The sequence below is a fragment of the Dermacentor variabilis genome, chromosome 4, assembly GCF_050947875.1.
Source record: "Dermacentor variabilis isolate Ectoservices chromosome 4, ASM5094787v1, whole genome shotgun sequence".
NCBI classification, from domain to species: domain Eukaryota; kingdom Metazoa; phylum Arthropoda; class Arachnida; order Ixodida; family Ixodidae; genus Dermacentor; species Dermacentor variabilis.
This window is the reverse complement of record NC_134571.1, coordinates 31,829,589-31,854,306: the sequence shown is the minus strand read 5'-3', so window position 1 is coordinate 31,854,306 and position 24,718 is coordinate 31,829,589. Positions and strand designations below refer to the sequence as shown.

General features: G+C 44.6%; 1 protein-coding gene and 1 non-coding gene across 2 annotated transcripts in view; one reads left to right on the top strand and one right to left on the bottom strand.

Annotated features, from left to right (window-relative positions):
• The window catches only part of LOC142578881 (lysosomal alpha-glucosidase-like), a 47,721-nt gene extending 32,898 nt beyond the window's left edge, over positions 1-14,823 (bottom strand). Inside the window, exons 1-4 of the mRNA XM_075688552.1 lie at positions 14,726-14,823; positions 12,096-12,169; positions 10,962-11,281; positions 1,741-1,886 (exon numbers count right to left, since the gene is read on the bottom strand). Of these exons, the coding sequence (XP_075544667.1) occupies positions 1,741-1,886; positions 10,962-11,281; positions 12,096-12,169; positions 14,726-14,757 (572 nt within the window). The 5' untranslated portion in view covers positions 14,758-14,823. The remainder of the gene's footprint in view (positions 1-1,740; positions 1,887-10,961; positions 11,282-12,095; positions 12,170-14,725) is intronic.
• A 9,235-nt stretch (positions 14,824-24,058) lies between these two features.
• TRNAT-CGU (transfer RNA threonine (anticodon CGU)) lies at positions 24,059-24,130 on the top strand. The gene has a single exon. It is a non-coding gene; the product is annotated as a tRNA-Thr (tRNA).
• Positions 24,131-24,718: the final 588 nt, after the last annotated feature.

The following is a 24,718-nucleotide window of genomic DNA, read 5'->3' as shown; positions in this document are numbered from 1 at the left end:
AACCTCACTGAGCCCTATTATATCCCATTTACTACCCTCTAATTCCTCCAATAACACTGCTAGACTCGCCTCAATAGATAGCGTTCTAACGTTAAACGTTGCCAGGTTCAGATTCCAAGGCGGCCTGTATATATATATATATATATATATATATATATATATATATATGAGGCAGAAACCATTTTTAAACAACGCGCGCGGGTTCATACGCCCTACAAGAAGACATTGGTGAATTGGTGAAAAAAGCAAAGACGAAGACATAATGGCACGTGCTTTGCCGCACGTATTCGTATGGTATGTGAGCATTGTCGGGGAACACTAGAAGAAGAAGAAGAGGTGAATCGCCGCTCGAGAGAAAAGGAGGAGGCATTCGTGGTCTCCTGTTTGGAACGCGGCAGTCATCTTTCTATTTAGTCCTCGGGCACAAGTTAGCCCACAATAAATAGTTGTATCTGAACTCCTTGAACTGTTCGTTAATGTATATATCTATATATATATATATATATATATATATATATATATATATATATATATATATATATATATATATATATATATATATATATACATATACATGTTATGGTTATGTGATACCGGCCAATGCTCCTCCCTCACGCTTCTCTCTGCACACGCTGCGTCATCTAGCGGCGCGCATGGAAGTGCACGCGTTACGCGTATTTGGTTTTACGAGGGTTAATCAATAAAGACTGAGCCTGATGCTCTGAAATCCTCGTTTCTGAAAAATTATTTATTGCCACTTTTATCACATTCTTTACGGTGCCCAGAAAGCGAAATGCACGCGTTTCAGCAAGCCTAGATAACATAGGAGAATCCACCTTTCGTCACCTACTTAAAAACGGCCTCCAATGTATTTACTTATTCCACGACTTATTCCATGTCAGAGCAATGTCCTTTTTTACCGTGAGGCATATAAAGAAGTGGGAGGGCCGCATCTGGACTGTAGGATGGGTAAGAAAATTGAGGCTATGCTTCGGGAACGGTAATAAAAGAACAGTGCTTTCACATGGAACAAGACGTGAACAAGGCGTAGTTAAAATGCAGTAGGTGATATTCTAGAAGGTGGCAAAAGATGGCTTGACTGATGTTACCTAGACTTCGTAGAAAGGATGAGACCCGTGTATTTCGCTTACTGTGGACCATATAGAGAGGGTCAGAAGTTCCGATGAATATTCTTCAGGAATAAACTTTTGCAGAACATCTGTTAGTCTTTATAGAACAACCCTTGTACATTAATACAAGCTTATTTCAAAGGATATATTTTTATCATTGAGGAGGCAGATTATGTGGCACATAACTAGTGACCGAAGTTAACGTGAAATATAGCTGCACTAAATAGCGGCCACATAGTGTCACATAGCCTGTGCTCCAAGTTGGTTCGACTGTTGGTTGTAACAAAAAAAAACGATCTGTTTGAAGACCTTGGTTGAGGCTATAATTTTCGTTGCGAAGAACTATGTGTCATTGGTCAGCCGCGCTTGCTTATTGTTTGCCTTGCTATATCACGCATGTCCGGTGCCCGTTTTTACAAACCGCTCTAGATTACTTTTGAATGCGGGCTCTGCTGGTCTGTTTGCCTTTCTTAGGTATATGGACCAGAGTCTGTACAAGGGCTAATCACTGCATTTTAGTGGGCACGCATGTCTTAACGACTACGCTACTGAATCAACCGCGCTAGCTTCGAACCCTTCTGTATTATTATTGACGTAAATGTAAACTTACATAGTCGTTGACTGACGATCGAGGCGGTAGACTCTTAGTTGGCCATCTTTCGAGATGCTCACGTCGTAAAGCCGGCTACCAGTGTATGTCCGTGCTGGAATCTTTGGCACAGGTGGCGTGAATCGTGTCTGAGTAGCATCCAGAATCTGGAAAACATGTAACAATGTGTAATTAGCCTGATTACAATTTTATTTGTTACAACCGATGCACGTACCCATGAAGCTCACTTTCTGCGTCACCAACTGCATGTGGCCTCGTGTCGGTAAATTAAATTCTTGAGTTTTACGCGCTAAACATACGATCTGATTATGAGGCACGCCGTAGTTGGAGACACGGGATTAATTTGGGCCACTTGTGGTACTCTAACATGCACCTAAACCAGCAGCTCACATGTAGTTACGAGAAAGGATTCTTAGTAAAAACGAGATGCCTTCTTTCAAAAACTAAATTTTTGTTGCCCTGCTGGCAAATACAGTCATGGCTCCATATCTTTCAAATTTCATCTTGAACTTGCCATACAAACAAAAAATTATCTGTTTCTAGCTTAGAGCTTTTAATGCTGGAATTTTCATGCTTCGCAATAATTTTTGACAGCATGAATATTGTGACGCAGACTAAGAAAAACACTTCTGCGTTCCATATTGCTTATTTAAGTGCTTACTTAGTCGATCATTAACTTGGCAAGCGACATGAAAACAATGCTTCAGAAATCCGCGAAAAATGCTCAAGCCAAATTATACCTAACACAGCAAATCGTAAAACGCAGCCATCGCCTGCCTTTTAGGTGAAAAACAGCACTTAACAGCTATTACAGCGAAGATGTTTATGGCTAGGGTTGCGTGCATTTTTGTGTCCGTCAACAATTCGTCCTGAGAAAAAGCTATCGTCATTAGCAATGGCTCGTGCCACTGCTCGCTTGTTTTATCGTCGTCTTCTTCTTCCACAGCTGGCTCCGTTGCCGCTCGTCATGCCAGCGTTCCCATACTGCCCCTCCCCCTGCGAAGGCGCAGACGGCACTGGCCTGCTGCCAGTCGCCATAGTGATTTCGGTCTCGAATTATTTGCCTCAGTATATCGCGAAAGCAAAACACGAACGTATATAACGAATGTATAACACGAATGAACGCGGATGTGCATAAATGAATGTACGTGTTTACCTGTCGTCACGATGACCACCGATCAGGTCAATAAATGTGTTCGTACCTTTGTTCAAAATTGTGTCACCTTTTTGCTGTGTGTTGCACAACTTCGCTGGTCATCCACCTTCACACACTCGAATCGCTCATGATTTTTGCAATGCAGCGTCTTCAAAATTTCACTTATGCAAATCTCACTTTAATTACAGTGTGAGTTACAGGAGTGCTGCTTTGAGGAAGGTTTATGCTTCTCATTTATGTTCGTGAACTGCAATGACCAAACAGGTAGAAATTATGAAAATTGTAGTTCGAGATTACTCAGGGCACGCCTGTCTGGTAGAAATAACGAGACTATAGGCCTAGTTATTCATTCGAAAGCCTTAAGTTCCTCATGGGTCAAAAAATCTGTAGTGCGGCGTTATCGAAAAATTTACCGTCCGTCGTTATGGCACGAAAATTGATGGCGCACCCACGACCATTGGTGGGACTCGAACCCACGAGCGTTGGTGAAAGTTGAACCCACGACCTAAGATATTAAGGTGAAGTTAATTAGAATTGTGATAAATTAGGAATTCGAGCCCACGAGCTTTGATGGGAGCTGAACCCACTAGCTTTGGGGTTAATTAAGGCATTCCAACTCACGATTTCTGGTAGGTGTCGAACCCTCGACCTTTGATGGGAGCAAAATTTATTGGCACTAAAATTGATGATGCCAACGTTGGTGGTCAAACCCACGACCATGGGGGGGAGGAGGAATTGAATCCATGACCTTTGGTTTAAATTAAGACAATGTTAATTAATTAAGGCACTCGAAGCCACGACCTTTGGTGGGAGTCGGACCCTTGACCTCTGGTGAGACCAAAATTCAATGGTACCAAAATTTATGGTGCCGCTATTGATGGTCGGACCCATGACCATTGGTGGGACTCAACCTTGACCTTTGGTGTTAATTAAGACGAAAGTTATTATGGCACAGTTAAATTGAGATAGAGTTAACCAACAAGTAATAGGAAGTACAACGCATTCGAATGAGAATGTCAAGTAATTGTCAAGTAAGAAAGCGCGCAGGCTTTCGCATTCATCCTTTTTAGTATATGCTAAAGTGAATGTAACTTTTTTATGCACCCGTATCTGAAACGAAACATTTTGGCGTTCTACGTAGATTTTCTTGCATAACGTATCGAAGGCTATGTGGGAAAGTGATGCGTAGAAGGGCAATCTGTCTGGGTCACGTTTCGTCGACGCTTATTTCGAAAGTAATGCAGGCCGGGAAGAGAGAGCAAGAAAGAAAGGATAGGTTGTTAGGGTTAATCAGACGCTCGTCCGGTAAACCCTGCACAAGGAGAAAGGGATAAAGGAGCGGTGGGAGTGAAAGAAGAGGGAAAGCGAACACTTGCTGCGCGCGCATGCATGTGGAGGTGCACATTCTATAACGAAGAACATTGTGCATGACTTTAACCCACTGGCATTGGCAGCCAAACGTATTAAATCCACGGGTTCGGTTATTGTTCTGTTTGATGGGCTCAAGGTACCCAATTATGTAAGATACGGGTCGACCCTCGTCAAGTGCTACCTGTATAGGAAGCAGTTTGATGTCTGCTATGCCTGCGGAAAGATTGGACATCGATCAGATGTATGTCCAACACCGGACGTGGTACAGTGCAGAGGATGTGGAACTCAAAACCCGGAGGACAATCACATGTGTGTGCCTAAGTGCAAATTCTGTGGAGGGGACCACCCAACTGGGGACAAGACTTGCCGACAGCGGTACCAAATTCCATACGTGGTACGAGTTCGACGACGAGAACGCAACAGATCTGCATCGGAGGCGGCATCAGCACAACTGCAATGGGATGCCCAAAGGGGCACCAGGGGGCGCACGTGCTCAAGGAGCCCCACACGGTCAAGACGCCGCTCGCCGTTGAAGGGCAGAAGCCGCTCCAGATCACGCGAAGTGCAGGTGCGCTTCGAAGGAGGAGGGCAGACGCCTGGCGACAAGACGACATCTGGAACAACCTGGGCCGACAAAGTGAAAGGTACTGTGAGGGCTGCGGAGAGCGGTGCGGAGCGGCTGGTCGGAGATAATGATGCCAGGTTAGAACAGCTAATTAAAGAAGTAACGTATCTGAGAAAGGCAAATGAAGAACTTACTAAGCAGGTTGTAGAACTTCGCAAGAACTCGCAGACTAACTCCACAAAAGTAGCAATAGCCAAACCGGTGAATAATGACAACAGCCAGGATGAAGAAAACACACCAGCTCCAAAGAAGCGGGCAATAAGCCCAGTAGAAACGACAGTGTGCTCTGCTTTGGAAGAGATCAAGGAGGCGATTAAACAACTTAGAGATGCCATAGATAAAACTACCTTCAAAGTTGATAAGTTATGGAAATGGAGACTGACGGCTGAAAAGAGGCTCACCAAAGTAGAAGCACAGGGCGATGACGACGAATACCTACCCTCAGAAGCAGAAAGCGTCAGATCGCTCCCTGGCGTGTCGGGGGGTTCTACGAAGCGTACTCTAGCGGGTAGCAGTAAGGCGGGTTCTATAAGCAATGGCTAGCAGGGGGAGCTTTACCGTGTGGCAATGGAATTGCCGAGGATTTTATCACAAAAAAGCACCTCTTATGCAGTTAATAAAAACCTCTCCAGACAAACCGAAAATAATTATGCTGCAGGAAACCTTGGCGGATGAGATCAGCCTATCCGGATACAAAGCGACATGCAGGGGCAAAGAGCCGGGTAGGGGGCTAGCCACGCTCGTAGATAAGAAAATACCTTACATAGAACATGATTTGCGCCTTGGACTAAACAAATTAGAATACTTACTAGTGGAAATAATTTTGAAAAGAAATAGAAGCAAACCGCAAAGCCTCTTTTGTCTTAATGTTTATAGCAGCCCTAGCGACATGAAACAGAGTTTCAGGGCACTTCTTAATAAGACTATGGCTGTTACTAAGCACGCTCCACTCATTATTGGAGGGGATTTCAACGCCCCACATCAAACCTGGGGATATCGTTGGAATACTAAGAAAGGGGATGGACTCTGGCACCTAGCTACAGATCTTAATCTCTCCCTCATCACAGACCCAGCTTATCCCACTAGGTGTGGTACATCTACATGCAGGGACTCCACCCCAGACCTTACTTTTCATTTCATTTCATTTCATTTTATTACCTTAAAGACCCCGTTCGGGGTATTACATAAGGGGTGGTTAACATGTGAACATAGGAAAAGGCAGGTGTTACATTGAAATACAAGTTTCAACAGTTTCTAGAAATTGTGAATGACATGTGATGGCAGCGACATTAATGGGTAGGTCGTTCCAGTCCTTGGCAGCTCGAGGAAAAAATGATGATTGAAAAGTGACAGTTCGTGTTCGAGGACGAGAAACTTGGAGTTGATGGCTGGTGCGCTGTGACATGCGTGAAGATGATGGCGTGACGTAAGGCGGGCGGCTTAGTGAGCTGTAAAAAAATTTGTGATAAAGAGAGAGCGTGGCGATGCGACGACGAAAAGCAAGAGATGCCAAGCTAGATTGTGCCTTTAAGTGTGAAACGCTGATGTTATATGAATATGAAGAATGGATGAATCTAGTCGCACGATTCTGAACCGACTCGAGTGCATTGATGATATATGTTTGATGAGGGTTCCAGATGGCGGCGGCATATTCCAGTTGTGGCCTGACAAATGATTTGTATGCGAGTAGTTTGACGTGCTGTGGAGCATGACGAAGATGACGCCTCATGAACCCAAGGGACTTGTTTGCTGACGAGATTACGTTAGTAGCATGCGCATTCCAGGAAAGGTCGTGGGACAGGGTTACGCCTAAGTACTTATAGGTTAGAACTGATTCTAGTGGGACGTTTGCAATTGTGTAAGTAGACAGATAAGGATTACGACGGCGGGAAATTGAAATAAATTTGCACTTGTTAGGGTTCAAGGCCATTTGCCAACGGTTGCACCATTCCTGCACGTTATTAAGGTCATTCTGGAGAGATGCTTGGTCAGAGATGTTAGTCACAGTACGATAAATCACACAGTCGTCAGCGAAGATACGAATAGGACAAGATACATGCAGCGGAAGATCGTTAATGTATATTAGGAAAAGAAGCGGTCCTAAGACTGAGCCTTGAGGGACACCTGAAGTGACAGGGAGGGGTTCGGAGGAGACGTTATTGACAAAGACGAACTGGGAATGATTAGTAAGGAATTCTTTTATCCATTGTACTACAAGAGGATCCAAGCTCAATCTAGATAATTTTATTAGCAAGCGGTTATGAGGCACTGTGTCAAAAGCTTTAGAGTAGTCTAGAAAGATTGCATCGTTTTGAACGTTGTTGTCAAGATTAACGTGGAGATCATTAAGGAAGATAGCTTTTGTATCAAACTTAGCGAACACTGGCTGGAATAACTCCAATATTGACCTGGGTAGTGATCATTACATATTACAAATACTATTGGAAACACCAAGTAATGAGATAAAGCACTTTAACTACATTGACTGGGATCTTTTTCGGAAAGCAAGGAAAAGCAGAGCTGAGACAGAGGAAGGACAAAAGAAAACACTCCAAACTTGGACCACTCAGCTCAGGGAAGATGTAAAGGCGGCAACGAAGGATATTACCACAGAGGAGGATATCGAAATCATGGACAGTAGGCTGGCGCACTTGATTGAAGCGAAACAATCTATGTTAAATAGATGGAAAACGCAACGGCTGAACAGGAGACTCAGGAAGCGCATAGCATTGTTGAATAGGGAGATTGAAGAACACTCCAGAAATTTACAGAAACAACAATGGGATGAGCTTTGTAATTCCATAGATGGTCGAATCAGACGTGGTGGGAATTGGAACTTACTTAGACATTTGCTTCATGAGAACGACACGAAATCTAATAGGAGAACAGCAGTAGCACGACTCGTCCATCGTGAGAGTCAGGACACAACGGAGGAGGCCATTCTGGATCGGCTCGCAGCTAGGTATTTACCACTTAAGGATAGCGATGAGAGTACAGACCTGCCTGAATATACAGGGGAAGACTGTGAGCCTATGGATCAAGACTTCACAGAAAGCGAAGTTCGTGCAGCCCTGTACGACCTCAACAGTAGATCTGCTGCCGGTCCAGATGGCATTTCCAATAGGCTGTTGAAAAATTTGCACGATCATTCCATAAAATATTTAACAGAGTATTTCAACGAACTCTGGAAAAACGGTGATTATCCGAAGGAATGGAGAATTGCTAACACAATTCTTATTCCCAAACCAGGCAAGCAACTCAATCTAGATAACCTAAGACCCATATCATTAACATCATGTCTGGGCAAAACCATGGAGCATGTCATACTCAATAGACTGACTAAGTATGTAGAAAACAGAAATATTCTTCCGCATAACCTGATCGGTTTCCATCCTGGACTTTCGACTCAAGATGCAATGCTTTTAATCAAGCATCACCTTATTCTTGCTAGCCCGCTACATACGAGAGCTCTTCTAGGCCTAGATGTAGAAAAGGCCTTTGATCGCATCAAGCACAGGGCCATATTGGATATCCTCTCGGAGATGGGATTGGGTAAGCGATTGCACAATATAGTCAAAGCCTTTCTCGGTGGCCGTTCTGCTTGTCTCAGGTTAGGCGAACTCCAATCGACAACCCTGGAACTTGGGAATCGTGGGACACCACAAGGGTCTGTCCTATCTCCCATGTTATTTAATTTGGCAATGTCAAAAGTGGCTCGAGGTCTCGCGCAGATTGAGGGTATCCACTTTGCTATATATGCAGATGATGTAACAATCTGGAGTGCCGAAGGTAATATGGGACAAACAGAGATCAAACTACAGGAAAGCATTTATGTGGTAGAAACAACACTTGAGGGTATGGGACTGAACTGCTCTGCTAAAAAATCAGAACTATTGGTATTACGGAGCAGTAAGCGTGGGCGCAGGCCGAACGGATATATCCCAGAGGAAGAACCCCGCATTGACATATGCGCCAAGAACGGAGAACCAATCAGGCAGGTGGAGACTATTAGAGTGTTAGGACTTCTCCTGCAAGCGAACGGATCTAATTGCAGGATGATAGAATACATCTCTAACAAGTCAGAAGAAGTCATTAGGCTTCTGCGTAGAGTTACCAACAAGCATAAGGGGCTAGGAGAAGACAGTGCCATAAGATTGGTACATGCATTCGCCTTCTGCCACTTCTCGTACGTGGCTGGCATGCTACAATGGACACAGGCTGATAAGAACAAGCTAAACGCTTTAATCAGACGACTTATAAAGACTGCACTAGGACTTCCCATCAGCACGGCCAATGATAGCTTATTGCGCCTAGGGCTGCATAACACACTAGAGGAGATAGCTGAGGCTCAACAGGTGGCCCACCAGGAGAGACTAATGGGGACACGCCCTGGGAGGGCGCTACTTGAAGAAATTGGCGTAGAAATTAACAACCACACCAACGAAGGAGAATTATTAGCGGGACTACGAGAAACAATAAAGACGACCCCGTTCCCTAAGAACATGCACCCGACACATAACCTCGAGAGACGGAAGGCAAGGGCGAAGGCACTCCTTCAAGACATAGATCAACATAAGCAGCAGGCGGTGTTCGTTGACGCTGCGTGGGTTAAAAATAAGGATGCGTATACCTCCGTTGTCGTAGACACTCAAGGTAACATACAGGATGCCATCACCGTCTATACCAAGGACCCCACAGTAGCAGAACAAGTAGCAATCGCCTTAGCCATCCGGGCTAATCGGTGGACACATATTTACAGCGACTCTAGAACAGCCATACGCAACTTTACCAACGGATATGTGACACGGATAGCAACAAAATTATTAGAGAAGGTCAAGAGTGAGAGGATCGAAATCCGCTGGTTTCCTGCACATCTGGGGGTGGTGGACGGAGCTCGGAGAAATTTCAATGAGGTGGCAAATGAAGCAGCACGAGGACTTTCTAGCCGTGCTCTTCAAGACCGAGCAACTTACACTTCACCCGGGGAACACAGGGATCGATTATTAACATATAACGAAATCACGAAGCATTATTATTTAAGCAGAAGGGAATACCCATTGCCACACGGTAAGCTTTGCAGAGCCCAAGCGGTCACATTACGTTTGCTACAGACAAGAACATACCCAAGTCCATATTTTATTAACAGGATCTATCCGGAGAAGGAAATTCAAACCAACTGTAATAAGTGCAATGGCATCATTACTCTTGACCACATGCTTTGGCAGTGCCCCGCGGTCTTCACAGACCGTGACAAGGAACAAGAATGGTGGCGGCAAATGCTACACAGTGAATCACTCTCTGACCAATTACGGGCAGTCCAGAAGGCCCGCGATGTGGCTGAAGGGCTCGGCCTGACAGTCCCAACGTGGGAGCGGCCCGCGTCAACGTATGGTTGACCTTCAGGACCCAATAAAGTTCTCCATACCATACCATACCGGTCGGCTTGAAGAACAGCAGTAACGTTTTCGTGATATTTTGCGCCAGTGGCGCTTGCAGCTATGCAAGTCTGCGTGCCTGTTAAAAAAAACATGATAGGTAAGACATCAGGCAGAATAAGAAGAAAAGCTTGGTGGTGCAACCCATCGCCCAGTTTCAAAGGGGACGCTTATAGCATCCATCCATTAATCCATTCATCTGTGTGAGCATCCTAAGCAAACGAGCACTCGTTCAACTTTCGAGCACTCGTTCAACTTTCACCAGCTTTATTACCATCACTCCGCTAAGGTCCGCTAAGGTCCGCTAAGGTCCGCTAAGCTCCAATTCCGAATTACTGTGGATATTATAGCGAGTTAAGTTTATTTGCGCATTTCATGACCCCTGCGTGTCTACACACACCTATTTATCAAGGACATCCAGTGAAACATTCATGACGCTCATGTGAAACTTACGAAGCTCAAACAGTGTCTTTAGCCATCTCGGGCGTTAACGCGTGGAATTTATAAGCTGGGCTTCTGTTTTGTCCTTCAAAATATTGGAGGCATACAGCGTTTTCGTCCATGGGTGATTTTGCATGCGAATCTTCCACGTCGAGACACGACTGGGTACCGTTTGATGCCGAAATTCGCTCACCGTTATCCTGGCTGTGTCGTTCTCGTAGAAGACAATGTTCACTGCCACAGACTGCACGTCCTTGTCGATGCCCGAAGGAATTATCCTGCGGAGCTTCGCGGAGATGCGATCCGGAAAGTGGTCTAAGCCATCGAGCACGTATCCCTGATAGTCGGTGGGGTAGTAGCAGTAGGGAATGTTAGGTTGTCCATCTGGGGAGGCGTCACCTAGCGCGCCCCAGCAGCAACCTCGGGCCTCACAACCCTTCTGTGACGATCCAGGCTCTGGATAGCAGTCGAAGCGATCCGCTATGCTTGCCAGTTGGCATTGCTCATTGTATCCTACGAAGAATGCAGCCACAATTAGTGTTTAGCTTACCTTGAAGCTCAATTGGTAAATCTCTGGTACTTATTCTGATATGTTTGTTTTATTTCGGGGTAAGGAAGTAGCATAGAAACTAAAAACTAATGACGAAACTTCCGTTCTCGGATTTTGCAAAGTAACTGCGAATTTCATAGCATCACTGTGACATCAGGTATTTCGCCACATTTTCTCGTATTTCGGCCATTTTCTCGGATATAAAAGCTCATTGATGTTGCCAGGCTGAGTATTTGTTTGCTTTAAAATTAAAGAAGCTTCTTTTTCATTGATAAGCACCTAATTAACCCCGCCAGCGGCTACCAAAATTTGTGACCTCATGAGCAGGTGCTACGAGAAAATATAGGTGACAGCGGCGTGCTTCCGTTTTTACATTTAGGGATGACACGTCCCTAACCGCGCTAACACTATAACCTATTACAATTCTGCACGAGTGAAGATTCATAGAGTTCCTAAGACTGATCAGCTTACAGAATGAACTTACAGAATGTTTCTTAGTGGGCGGTTTTGTTCTACTGTGCTCAAACATTTTCGGTGCACTACTTTAGAACTGTCCATTAAGATACAAGAAAACGCTATACCATCAGCGGTAACAGTTATGGGACAGTTAACCCTACCGTTACGGCATCATTCAGCTTTCAAGTGCGCCTGCGTCGGCTGTACTGTACAAGACAGCCTGGCGATCAGCACCTGGTATGTGCGGTAATCGCAGCGCTTGAGCAATGCGGATTTGATAAGACTAAAAACGCCAATTTTTTTTTTCGTTCGTGCTCTTACCGGTGAAATTTCTTGCCTGGCTTGAGTCACCGAATGCGTTCCATGAAAAAGTGTGGGCTTGACAGCACGCAACACTGTAGATGACAAAAATTGACAAACGCGCCAGAATAATTAGTTGTCGCTCATTGTTTCTCTTTTCTTTCTTACTTGTTGTGTGTGTGAGCGGTGCTGTACTTTTCATTATTTTCATACGTTTACTGCTCAGGCAAGTCTACCCTTAGCAGCTAAGCAGAAATGCTATAGTGAACATTGCTATAGTGAACATATTGTATCCAAATATTGAATTTGTGATGAACTACTTAATTCTTTTGTTTAGTGATACCAAAACCTTTGCAATAACACACTTATGATTATATAATCTATTTATATCCTTTGTTCGCAAATACTACCATATGTACTTGCCCTTCCTGTTATAATCCCATGAGGGATTGACAGTATGTGAAAATAAATAAATATAGTACATGGGTGCACATAACACTCATACTAGCCCGGCAGCGTCACTGGACGCTTTCTAACCCTCATGCGCTGGGGCCAAGCATGTGCAGTCGACAGCGGGACAGCACATCGGCGACGGTGATGTCAATGACGTGAATGCGCCTCGAGCGACCGTATAATGTCTATCGCCATAATAATGCAATAGCTACACAAAAGTAGTAATTCGGTGTGGAAACCCGCTTGCACGAGAAATATGTGCCGGTTGTATGAACTACTGAGTTTGAAGCTACTTATCTTCTACGTCGATTTCATTCCAAATTTTCATGTACTAAGAACGAGCTTTGTTTGCAAATATTAACCATAAAATTTGTTTTTACGGGTTTTCACTTCTTTTACAGGTTATCACTTCTCTTTTCCGCTCATTTTATCTGTAGAGTAGTGCTGCACGTGTTTGTTCATGAAGCAGTTAAATATAAGACCGTGCTGGGAATAGCATTTTGGTGTTCACACCGAAGAAACGATAATTTCACGACAGCCCGTTTGTTCTGCGAACTGTGAGAAGTGCTTCTGTGGACAACGTATTTAGTGCCGCAGCTGACAGAAAGTCATCGTGCAGATCACGAGTATTTGTAGCGACCAGAGAGGATTCTTGGAGAGTCCGCAGCTATCGTTCGCGATAAAGGAGGCTACTTGCGCGGAGAAATTGCCACATTATCTTATCCCCTAACAGTGTTCGAATTGCAAACGAGATAAGAAATCAATTGTTTATTCCCAGTTGTATGCTCATGCGGCCATACCAAGATCTCATTCGAGCACGAACGATAGTGCTAGACGTATACTACCGCCTGTTTTTTGAAAGTGAGGCTTCTATTTTGCTTTCTGCAAACTGTTGCACGAGCACGTGCCTCATGCCAAGTAATAAGGCGTGAATTCAATGAGACAACCATTGTGGTCCCTTCTAATAAGCCTATCATTTCCTAAGCCTTGCAGTTGCACGTTCTCCAATCAGTCATGAACTGAGGATCATGGATACCTAATATTGAGACTTGTCATGGCGTCGAAATGAACAGGTTCTAAATATTTCCATTATAGGTTAAAAAATGTGTAAGATATGTAAAATAAAAGATGTAAGATATTCTGCACGATAGCTGATTCAAAAATAGCTGAAGAGTTCGTTTTGCATTTTGTTTGATAATTCGGAGAAATTTAAACTTGACGTAAGAAAGACTGAGCGGCCCAAAACTTCTGTGCTTCTAAACGTGTCACGGCGCGACTTGCAACACCTGTCATGAGCCGAGGCCAGTCTATATACTGCAGTGACAGTTTTGAGGCGCAGCGTAAGCACTCTGCAACGCATTGGTATCGTATTAGCGCGAGAATACCCAAGCGTGATCCCATAATGTCACGCAAACTTCCAAATTTTGAAATTGTGGGATTTGGGAATACCATTGCAGAGTGGGTTTCGCCAATAAAACACAAACAATGTTCGAACTTATTTGTAGGAACACTTTAAATTACATATTTTTGTACCATTTATAGGCGTAAAAATATTTTTTGTTTGCTACTTTAGGACTTTTATCTCAAGCGCGGAGACTGCCGGCGAGAATATTGTCCGAAGCATTATAAATCAGTAACGTTGCGATTGATAACCTCGTTGGTTCGTTTGTTGTTTGTTGTTACCCCCCCCCCCCCACCTGTTGCCATTCATAGTATGTAGCAGGCTACGGCCCATTCTGTTACTGAATGCAAGAACGAAAATACTGCGGTGACTGCATGACAAAGGACAATAAATGAAAGATGCTCGCACACTGAGATTTCGGTGCACTTTAAGAACCACAAATAGCAGAAATCAATCCGGATTCCTTCTCTAGGACGTCTCTCGTATACCGCACATGCAACCTCCGGGCGTAGAACAAAAGCAATCAATAGAATAATCTACCTTCCACTTTGCACAAGAACTTACAAAGACGAATTATCTTATTCTGCAGTTGGAGTCGAGATGCGCATTCCTCACGCAAGTTAATAGAAGCAGGCGCTATACAGCAACGATGAAAGATTGCGTAGGATTCAAACAAAAGACATACAGGATACGTTTATGTTACGGCTGCTTCAGTTAGCCGTGTTGCAGCCGTATGGGCTCTATGCTTTACAGAAATACGCTCACTTCAGATGGATGCACCATAAGTGCGACGTACCTCAAGAGTAGCGGGACCAACCTCAAGAGCATGTTGCCTTCTGCCAAACGCTTCTTCTCGTGCCGACGCAAGTCTGCTATCTCTTTCCCAAACTTGTCTCTTGCACTCAACTTCCTTTTTCGCCCTGATTGCCTTTATCTCATTCCACGGACAGCACGTGCCTCGGCGCTTGGTTTAGCTTCCGCTACGCTGTGTTGCCAACCAGGAAAGCAGCCGCTCTTCTCTCGAAAATGAAACTGTGCGTAGAGTGCCTGCGGGTAAAATTCTTATTGCGATAAGGTCGAATTATGGAAACAGAGATAAGAAATTAGGTTTCGCCTGTATTACCTCCTTATACCGAAATGCACCTGCACTTGAAGCCCATGCTTCACTTTGTCAAGTGGACGCTTGAAGTGAACGCGCCCAAGGAAATGCAACGAGCATATTGGGCACGTTCATCACATCCGTAATATGGAACAAGCCGAGCGTGGGCTGCAAGTTAACATGCATTTCTGAATTCAGGAGGGTTAGTCGTAAGTGAAACTTTTCAGGAGAACGTGAGCTCTCGCGGAAAGTAGTAAATTATTAATGTTGCTCTTTGACAAGCAGTCGCAAAAGAAAAAGAAATACGCGGCATCTGTCTTTATCAACAGTACGCGCAGTGGTTTCGCATTCAAGTGCAAAGCACTAGCTCATGTTTTACAATTTTGTGCAATGCTTACGACACCATTCATCGAGATCCGGCATTCTATAAATTACTCTCATGAGTCGGTTGGTACGCTCCAATAGTAGAGAGAGACTAAACCAAACCAAGTCGCCGCGTTCAGACTATAGTGCGCTTTTAGAGAGCGATATTGACCCTGTATAGTCCAGCGATACGTGCGAGAAACTACACCAACCCATAGCTGCCTGCACTATGCCAGAGTTTGTTAATGTGGGGGTGAGACACATTTCCAACTCGCCTTGATTTCTTTTCGAGAAAACACAACGAGTGACGAACCCACATGCGTTCCGCGTTATCTGGGTTGATGCGATGCGATAGATGAAGCGCTTCGCTGACTGACGACCCACTCGACCAAGCACGCTAAACAAAGGAACACACCCTGGTGACTCATCCGCGAGAACGAAGCCTCCGACTCAACTGCTTGCTTCAAATTTAAAGGATTAGCTGCCTCGGAAACTTCATCTCTCTTCACCAGGCAGACGAAGAGTGACGACCAGCCAAACACGGAGGCATTGACGACGAGATTATTTATTAACCCGTCCTCCTGTAGGGCTGCGAGCAGGGAGGAATAGACGAAAGAGAGTGAAATAGCAAGGATGGCAGAACGGAGTTGACTTGGAGTGTCTGAGTCGGGAACTTCCTGCGCCGTGGTTGATATTTGATAGCCCGAGACGCGTGTTTCCGTCAGACGTTTTCTTTTTTTTTTTCTTTATTTTCTTTTTCCGCTGCTGCGTGGGAAAACGGGTCTGCGCTGCTGAGCTGAGATCGCTTCCTTTGCATGAGCACCGCGCCGACCCTCTCGGAGCTGTGGTGCACTGGTTGTGGCAAATTAAAACGAGCAGCCAATGCAGCTACAACGCCAAGTCAATTAAATGTAGGCACTACAACACTCGCGGATCGTGCCCTCGCCAACTACGCTTTGCAAGCCACAATTTGAACTGTTCTCCATTACTTTGCTTGATCCTCCTTTTGACTGGGGTTGTTCCAGTAAAAGAATGGCGTGCTAATTAACAACTGATAAGTATTATGTTTTACGACATAGGAAAAATAAAGTCGATTGCTGTTTAATCGCATCATAATAATCTATAATAATATAGTATTATAATTAAGAGAAATCAGGGAATTTCAGCAACACCCCTGATAAGCAGATTTGGTGGTCAGTTAGAGCAACAGAATGAAATTGAGTTGTAGGGGAATGTGATCAGTAAAGACAAAGAATAATAACGATTATGAAATTTGCAAGGAAAGCTGGTCTAGCTGGTGAATGACAGGAGGTAGCAGATGCCATTTGCGCATACTTTTTTTTCTGCAGCGGACTGAATTCCGCTGGTACAGTAAATTCTCGTAGTGATAGTCATCTGGACAGTAAATGTAATTCGTTATAGGCAGTAATACGTTAATAGCCTGCAGGATGCAGGAGACAGAGCCTCTATTGTGGCTCAACGGATTAATGAGCAGGTGGCCTCAGTCCAGTCTACCCTGATCAGCGTACTTGATGGCGGATAAGATGCACGCTGCCAGGTATTCTTGCTCCTAGTGTGGTATTCGCAGTCAGCCACCTAGAGTTGGGGGTTAAGGATAGAAACGCAGGATAAAGTAGTGCAGGAAACGGACGGTGGCATATGCATAGGGTATGATAGGTGTTCGGGCGCTCACTGCAGTGCATGCCGCGAGGGTGACCCTCTGTGAAACCTCGAAGAAGGTACATGTGGCTGGGGTCGGAAGTGTGTCTGTCTAAACTCCACGGGCCGCTTCTCCACAAGGAGTACCTGTGTTTCAGAATTTCAGCATTTCCTTTGTTGATACAATACAGAAATATTACGTGAGGGGTATACACAAGAAAGTCCCATAGTCGAAGACTGTCTCGGGACCTCCTGTTAAAGACACTGGTGATGGTATAAAATGTTTGAAGCAACAGTAGCACAGCTGAGAGGTAAGAGTCACGTCGAAACGTGTTTATGTCTTATGAGTAACAACTACGCTTGGTAACAGCTTAACAGGATAAAAAACAATACAATTAGAAAACCGATCACTATTCGTACTTAAGCATGTATTATGAGTGCTTTAAGTTCTATATTAAGTTGGTAAAACATCTTGCATTTTTAATTATAGGTGGTAGAGTATTGTAAAGCGATATCGGGGAACATTCCGCAGTCTTTTTACCATAGTTAGTACGTACTTTAGGGAGAAGGAAATTACTATTTAGTAGTGTAAATCTAGTGTTACTCTTAGCTATGAGGTCACAAGATGAGAAGCAGATGGATGGTAGTTCCTTAGTCGTATATTTGTAGAATAACATCCCTAGATTATATTTGGTGAGTTCTGAAATGGTTAGGGTGTTGTTTTCATGCAGCATTGATTTTCCATTAGCAAAGGGTTAACTGCTTGTAATAGTTCTAATGGATTGGTTCTGAATTACCTGCAGGGATGAAAAACAACTGTTATAAGTGTTACCCCAGCATATTATGCCCTAGTTCTAGTTACTCTCTCAACAAAACATCGTTTTATGCATTCAAGCACAAAAGTAACTGGAACGACAATGCATTTCTCCGTAAAATATGGGAATTAATATCTTCGAAACTGGTGTTCTCCTGAGAATTCGTTCCAAGGCCTTGCGAACGCCACGGCTAGGATTTGTAAATTGCAATATGGGCCATAAGGCAATTAGTTGAAAATGTAATTAGTTGATTCTTGCTAATTAATCGATTATGCATTTCAATCTTTTTGTGCAAGTAGTGACCGCCGCTTCGGGTATAGACCAGCTCATGAATGCGAATTATGCTATCTGCCACGGGCAACCTTTAAGAATTTTTGAAAGTGTTCGCTGAAAAACCCGGTACTTAGTGTAGCATAAATCTGGGATGGTGACCAGTGCTCGATGTGCATCGCACATGGCGAGGTTGAAAGAGTGCGCGACAGTACGGAGCCCTGTGCAATGCCACGTTCGGGATGGTCGTAGTTTGGGGAATTCGACGTCGCCCGAGCTGGGACAGTGTGTGCGGCCTTGAAGGAAGCAACGGACGCAATTATATAGCCTGGCTCCACAGTTTGTTTCTTCAAGTTCCTCTAACGCGCTGTCATGATAGATTTCGTCAAAAGCCTTTTCGAGGTCAGCTGCAAGAATAGCCTTCAGTTGAGCTGTGCTAGGGATGGCGAACATTGCTTCCTGGAGTTGAAAGCAATTATATAAATGGCATCGTAACATGAACTGCTGCCTTTCAAGTGCACAAAGAAAACCAGGTTTCGCGGCAGATACTCCCGAACGAATTGCTTACTCATCCGCGCGACGCCGTTCCTGGCGTGCATGTTGCGGGTGAGCTTCAAATCGCCGGGCCGTCGTGGGCCAAGTCAATCCTCGCCGTGGCGCTCCTGCCAGGCAAGTGCGTCGTGCCTGCGGACAGTGTACGCTGGATTATTCGGGCCGGCATCGTCGGCAACCGTCCAGACAGCCGCGTCTTCCCAGGGGACAAACTTCGGACTCATCAACGGACGTATGCACTGGCAACGCTTCTTTCTGTTGGAACGGCGCGTCGCAATGGAGGGCCCACTTTCAGACTCGCAGCGACAAGCGCCAGTTCCAACCGCGCCCGGCACGAAACTCTTGGCGCTTGGTAAAATTCCTGTCAGGATTTCGAGTCCCGAGTTTTTAATATGGATGGAAATACAAAAGTCGAGAAAAACTAACCATTGCAGTGATAAGTGACTCTAGAGTGAAAAGAGACGAAGTCGAGGCAGCCGTTTACTTCGGAATTTCGAGCGATCTCTCCGTTATCTAGGAAAAACTGTGCTACGGAAGAAGTGCTGAGATGGGCGGCCACGCATTCGGTTCACATGATATGTCGCCCTGCTTTCTGGGAAGGTGCCAGGCCGCAAGCAGATCTCGAGCGTCGCAATCGGATCGGATGCGTGCGGGCTCACGCAGGTGCGTCTCAATTAATGGAGTGGCAGTGCACCGATTTAAACGGAGACACCAACACGACTCGGTTGAAGTTTCGGGCACCACATTTCTTCTAAGCCGTTAGACGAACTTATTTTTGAGGCCAAATTAAGTGTTTTGTAATTCTAACCTTAAGACCAAAGCTTTCGCGCGGGCTTCATGGTGTAAGTCGAGCGTGAAGCGAACTGTCGCTCAGCGTACGAATTGTTTCTCGCCAGATAATTTTTTTATGAAGAGTAGATGACAGTGGAAGGCCTTAGACTGTCGACCGTCACGCCAAATCAGTTCCAGTGAACAAAGTAACGTGAGGAGACCAGCGAACACGCAATGCTCGATGCACATTGGAAGCCTCGTTGGCGTGCGCTCCAGATGGCAGCTCCAGGGACATAGTGTAATAATTCAACAGAAATAAAATTTCTGAGTGGTCCTATGAGAGCGCATTCGGTTGCACCTTTTGTAATGTCTTATTTCGCTGTTAATGAGCGTTAGATTCAACACAGCCCTGCCGCCAGCTTCGCTACATGACGTATAAAACCTTACTATTTGTGGCGCTAGCTAGGTTGGTGGCGTTGTTCAATGGTAAAAGTATTACTACCTGTTCCGACTCACAGGGCTGGTGTTTTAATTTCTATATGGCCGCCCTGATGACTTAGGTTCGTGCATTTTAAAGTGAGTTATGTGACAATTCGCGTTCCGCCCCGTCACCATTCCGTCACCGTAAACTCCGGAAATTGTCGCGCCATTTACGGCTACATATCGCAATAAAATCTTTCAAAGCGGCTTTATAAATAAAGCCATCTTACTTTGGATAATAAAAGCGCACTGAAAATTAGGTGGAGATTGTACATTATGTCCGCAAGAAAGGGCTGGCCCTGAAACTTGTTCACTTCAGCTCATTTAATTTCCGCGAGCACATTTTAGTGTATATGGCGCTGCGGCTACCTTATCCATGCCGAAAACTTAGGGTACACAAGCGGTATATTTATTGACTGACTTTATTGGCAGTCAGTTGTGATAGTAATTAGAAGAACAAAGCTGATTTAGTAGTAGCCCTCACTGCGACCTATCCAACCTGTCATTAGGAAACGTGGGTTACTGTATACTAGGGAGGACGAAGACTCTAGAGGAACGGGCATGGTGCAGTTCGAGCCTATGTCTTCGTCTTGCCTTCTGCTGTAACCACGTTTCATTGTGCCAGTACCCAACTATCTCAACTTCCAACATTAGCATAGTCACCCTGTGCCTGCGGCGTGAACAGCCGTAGAGGCGCAAGGTAAGGCTCCCATCACTCATCTGCAGCCCCGTTGTATAAGGTGCTCGAAACCAAATGAAATTGCAGGAGTTAAATGGACACCCAGTCGGTGTATGCGGGTCTCATAGAGTTCCAGCTTGGTCGCTTCCGTCCGTTTAAATCATTCCTACACAGTAGAAAGTAGTCAGGAGAAATGACCAGAACAGCCCTTAGGATTTCGACGAAGATATCGAAGGGAAGAGAAGGCGAGCAGTATAGGTCAACGGCGGAAGACACCAACGACTGCGTGGCCATGCTGCCGTGAGCCCTTCGAGCTTCAGGGAACTAGTAGGTCTCCCCTGTCGACATCGCTCGCGTGCGGGCATCAAGGAAAAAAGCAGTGCCGCTCTTCGACATAAGCAACAGAGACTTGAGCGTAAAGACGGAGAGATGTCTTCGCATAATACTGCACATTACTGTGTTTCCCTCATACAGCGTTTAATGGTGTGTAAACTATCTTTACGTAAGCTTTATGTAAACTATGAGCCTAGTTATATCTCACCTGGCATTGTCCCAATCAATGCCCCAGCGCTTCCGTATGATAAGCTGAGAGAGTAAATACCTTAAATCCAGCGGCGACCCGGATAACTGCGCTACCCCCGCACCTCCCCCCAGCACCTTTAAGCCTCCCAAAGTATAGTGAAAAAAAATTATTGTTTGGAGGCGCTGCTTGCCATTCTCTGTCGATGCCGACGGATCTATGAAGTCTACCGTCCGCGTACGCCATGCGTTCGAAATATGTGACGTTGTTGGTTGGGCTTAGGCACTACGGATAACCTTTTTCGGGCGCAAGAGTATATTATCCATTTATTAGGTGTTATTAAGTGGCAAAGGGTCCGCCAATTATTTCGTCTTTGTGTTTGTGGTTGCTTCTCGTTAACAAATTAATGTTTCAGTTTAAGTGAATGTTCTAGTGCGGCGTTTTTAGAACCAGCTGTAAATTCCTACATGTCTTTTTTATTCTTCTTCTTTCTTCAGGGGAGGGAGGCGGCAAGTTTACACTATAGTTTTTATTACCTCAAAATATTTGTTTTAGGCTGCGGTTCCGTTTTACATAGCAGCCTAAGTATTAAGATGTCGTGTAGCGCATTATAGCAATGACTATATAGTTGCTCATTCAGAGCTGCTCAATCACATGTTTTTATTTATTTTACGCCATCGACGTTATTGCATATGCGTACGCTTCGATTGTCGCTTTCCGATTCGCTTTATGCGCTGAGCATTAAAGAAATTTATAACCTTCACGCTATTGTCCGTTTATTTATTAGTTAAGTCATTAGTTCGAGTGAAATAGCATCATCATCATCATCATCACCGGCCTGGTTACGCTCACTGCAGGGCAAAGGCCTATCCCATACTTCTACAACTATCCCGGTCATTTACTAATTGTGGCCATGTTGTCCCTGCAAACTTCTTAATCTCATCCGCCCACCTAACTTTCTACCACTCCCTGCTACGCTTCCCTTCCTTTGGAATCCAGTCCGTAACCCTTAATGAGCATCGGTTATCTTCTCTCCTCATTACATGTTCTGCCCATGCCCATTTCTTTTTCTTGATTTCAACTAAGGTGTCATTAACTCACGTTTGTTCGCTCAACCAATCTGCTCTTTTCTTATCCCTTAACGTTACACCCATCATTCTTCTTTCCATAGCTCGTTGCGTGGTCCTCAATTTAAGCAGAACCCTTTTCGTAAGCCTCCAGGTTTCTGCCCCATACGTGAGTACTGGTAAGACACAGCTGTTATACATTTTTCTCTTGAGGGATAGTGGCAACCTGCTGTTCATGATTTGAGAATGCCTGCCAAACGCACCCCAGCCCATTCTTATTCTTCGGATTATTTCCGTCTCATGATCCGGATCCGCCGTCACTACCTGCCCTAAGTAGATGTATTCCCTTACCACTTACAGTGCCTCGCTACCTATCGTAAGCTGCTGTTCTCTTCCGAGACTGTTAAACATTACTTTAGTTTTCTGCAGATTATTTTTTAGACCCACTCTTCTGCTTTGCCTCTCCAGGTCATTGAGCGTGCATTGCAATTGGTCCCGTAAGTTACTGAGCAAGGCAATATCATCAGCGAATCGCAAGTTACTAAGGTATTCTCCATTAACTTTTATCCCCAATTCTTCCCAATCCAGGTCTCTGAATACCTCCTGTAAACACGCTGTGAATAGCACTGGAGAGATCGTATCTTTTCAATACGAGTGAAATACGGAGATAGGGAGATACGAGTGAAAGAGCATACACTTCTAAACTTGTAGCAGGTCGTTTTGTTAGAAAAGCGCGTTGAATGACATCCTTGGCGTAAATTTCTTGTAAACATATCATGTAATTTCTAACAGAACTAATCAAATTTGAACAAGGCGAATAATGTCAGCGCCAAATTCCCTTTGATGTCTTATTCGGAGACCGCCGCTACAAACAAGAAGATATCTTACCTCCTAAAATCCTCTGAATGTTAGTCATCCGTTCAACGCAAACACAGCTCCGGAATTTGTTTCACATGACGCGGAAGCCGACAGTAGCAGAGAGAGAGGGGCATATCAACACACGTTCGTAGTCTCGTGCAGACGCTCGGTGAATAATGAGCCAGCAAGCTCACCTGACGTCTCCACGGGCTTTTTTCCTTGTCTGGATTTTGCACCACATGGAGCCCCTGTAACTTAACACTTTCCTTGTGTGGACTCATCTCACAGCGTCAGAACAAGCACGTGCGCGCTACCGCGTCGGCTGTGCGTGGTTCACGCACCAAACACGCCCCAATGCCACGAAGAAAGTTTGACTGCCGGATGAAGCCCTGAACGAGACATCGCGTTGCGTCGCAGTACATGTCGTCATCGACGAACAAAATCATAAAGTAAAAAAAAACTGAAATAGCTCGTCTGCAGTTGAAATCGGCAGTAAGCTTATCATACGGTGCGACCATGCCCGAAATTTCCCGGTGGCGCAGGTGATACCGCCATGCCACCTTCTCCCATACTTCCACAATCTCCCTTCTTTCTACGAGATGCTAGGAAATAACTTTTCATTTCCTATGATCATTTTCGGTTACGCGGAAGCCGCAAGAAATTCTTTTAAATATAGATACAATTTTCTTATAGTCAACGCATGCATGCAGGATCTGAAAAATATCACCGTTTACTTCTGTATGCGCGAGACCACGACATTGCATCTCTCAATTACCGTCCTTTCCACACACACGCACACACACGCACATACACACACAATATATATATATATATATATATATATATATATATATATATATATATATATATATATATATATATATATATACGTGTGTGTGTATACGGCAGCAGACGCCAACGCCGGCTGGCTAACACTACCAGGGCTAGTTGTAGTAGAAACACATAAATACCCCAGAAAGTGGATGGGAAGACGGCGCCGCGGTAGCTCAATTGGTAGAGCATCGCACGCGTGATGCGAGGACGTGGGATCGTTCCCCACCTGCGGCAAGTTGTTTTTTATCCACTTTAAATTCCAATAATTTATCATTTGTTTATTTCAATTATTGAATACATGTAATTTTCCTTGTGTTGTCCTTGAGGTCTTTGTTTGTTGGCTTCTTATGATATGATTAATAGAAATCGGGCCCGTCGGTTAACCCCCTTTTCTTCTCGTTCTTCACAGAAAGTAAGAAGGACAAACACTCGATAGATAGTGATAGGCGCTGAATAGGCAAATAAATGGAAAGACGCTATAGTATATTCTGTATTTTGTACGTGAGCCAATTAAGCTTCTTTTTTGTTTTATGTTAGATGCGTTCCTGTATCGCCTTTTTACGCGTTTTGATTCATCGAAGAAGCGATGAAACTGAGTCTTCAGAAGAGAGCTTGACAGTTCCGTCAAATGGAATGTGTTGAAATTTTGTTTCCCTTTGATTGCGAAGAAGTGGTTGTTTTCGCTTTGATTACGAGGAAGTGGTTGTGATGTGTAATGCGCGGTGTGAGTTGTTGTATATGTATACTCAGCGGTGCATCAGCAACTTACGCATCAATTTCATTCTGAAGTCGGCTTTGTAGCCTGCCTGTTTAATACCGGGG